General features: G+C 34.6%; 1 protein-coding gene across 1 annotated transcript in view; it reads right to left on the bottom strand.

The window, feature by feature from the left end:
- Positions 1 to 1,562: 1,562 nt before the first annotated feature.
- The window catches only part of LOC107468719 (protein EXORDIUM-like 2), a 1,078-nt gene continuing 518 nt past the window's right edge, over positions 1,563 to 2,122 (bottom strand). The window contains exon 1 of the mRNA XM_016088066.3: positions 1,563 to 2,122. This exon is cut by the window's right edge and continues 518 nt beyond it. Coding sequence (XP_015943552.2) covers positions 1,701 to 2,122 — 422 coding nt within the window. The 3' untranslated portion in view covers positions 1,563 to 1,700.

Below are 2,122 nucleotides of genomic sequence, written 5' to 3' on the forward strand. Positions count from 1 at the left end.
ATGAATTTATTTAACATTAATATTTTTAATAGTGAATTTTTTTTAAATTTATAAATTTAAATTATATTATTGAAAAAAATTAATTACATTAATTTTAAAAATTTTAATTAATTAAGTAGGACCAGGGACTACAATTAGTTCCTTCTAATGGAAAAGAGAGATATGTTTTGAGTTACTATTTACTGTTTATGACACAAGAGATGATGTGGAGTTATTTTTATGACAGGTGGACATAAACAAAAACTAGGATGAATTTCTTATTGGAGATAATCTAATGCATAATTCCACCGATAGTGCCATATAAGATAAGAAAGTTTTTAAGTATATCGATTTGCTGGTATTTCAGTCATTTTTATATATTTTAATTTTAATTATATATATTATATATTTTTTATAATTAAGATCAACGGTTAAAATTTAAAAATTAATGAAACACTGGTATATTGGTACTCTTTTTTATATTGATTTATCACTCAAGTACCAAATTTCTTTCATCCATTGCATACATAAAGCTAACAATTTATAATTGATGGGGATAAGATTTGATTTGATTTGGTTGTTTTGAAAAGAAAGAATAGATGATAGAAACAGAAAAAAGACATTGCAGATGTAGCAGTAGTAACTAACAAAACGAGATAAACCTAATCTCCTCTACAATGCTTTCACTTAACAATTAATTAGGGATGACAATACTACTCGAACCCACGGGTATTTACCTTGTTTTTATCTGTTCGGGGCAGGTAATTATTCGCTCCGCACTAGAGCGAATTTTTAGCAGGGAGGATTTTTGGGAGGAACGGGACGGGGTCGGATTTAGGTAATATCCGTCTCTACCCGTCCCATTATATATATAATATATATAAAATAATTAGTAAATAATTAATAATGTTGTATCATATAAAATGGGCTAGGATTCAGCAGAAAAAAATGGGACGAATTCTATACAGATTATTATACGGAAAGACGAGATCCTACGATTAACAATGAATGAAGTACGGAGAGCTAAAAGTTAACATTTAACAATGTGGCCTCCTATGTCACACCTCCTCAATTCATCATTCCTATTTCCTACCATTCTTTTTTCCTCTTAAAAAGAAACCCCTTCATACTTTATTCATTCACCATCCATCAAAATAATCAGATGAAGGACTCACCTTTTTTGGATCAACTCACTTTACTTCAATAGAAGGAAAATTTTAAAATGAAAAACAAACACAAATTCTCTCTCTCGGTTTTCAAATTCCAAAAGAACAATCTTAAATAACTATGGTGAAAACTTACAAGTATTTGTATTTATATAAAATTGATAATTAAAAATAAATAATTATTAATTTTAAATAAAAATAATTATATATAAATTTTTATTATAATTTATCTTTTTCATTTAATTTGTAAGAAAAAAAAAAGAAAAAAAGTGAACACTACTTTTGGAATAAAGGAAGTTTAATTTATTCAACAAAGCAACAAATGTGCTAAACCCAAGAGGACCCCTTAACTTCTTTACATGAAGTGATGAAACAGAATTTAATTTACACGTCATACAGTAAATGACAAGAACAATCTAAAATGGCAAACTAGTAATTTTCAAAAGCAACACGAAACCTGCATCATCTTCTTCCTTCCCCAACTTCATCACAATTCACTTTTAAATCAGTATATCTACACCACCACACTACAAAGTACAAACCTCTCTCTCAGTCTCACACAAGCGTCTTGCACGCTGACGTCACCGGGTCCCACATCGCCGGCAACAGGAACTTCCTTCCGTTCACTCCGTTCGCATTGTAGCTCGCCCCCGTCGTCTTCTCCACCAGAACCCGACCCGGATAGCCTGGGTATGCCCCGCTCCCAAACACTCCGGTGCACGCCGACACCGCTTCAAGTGGCGCCGTCGCCGGCCCCTGGAAATAACCGTTGTTGAACGGGTTAGTTACGGTTCCCGCCAAAAGTGTAGCCAAGTTGATGATCATGCCGTCAACTCCAACGTCTCCGTTTGGCGCCACCAACGGCGGAGTTTGCGGGCCGTAGATGGGCTGGTGGAATGGCCACGCACACTGGCCCGGGCATTGAGTCTCTGAGTTTCCAACCCACACGTACGCCGTCCGGGCCTTCCCGTTGACGG

The sequence above is a fragment of the Arachis duranensis genome, chromosome 10, assembly GCF_000817695.3.
Source record: "Arachis duranensis cultivar V14167 chromosome 10, aradu.V14167.gnm2.J7QH, whole genome shotgun sequence".
In the NCBI taxonomy this organism is placed as follows: domain Eukaryota; kingdom Viridiplantae; phylum Streptophyta; class Magnoliopsida; order Fabales; family Fabaceae; genus Arachis; species Arachis duranensis.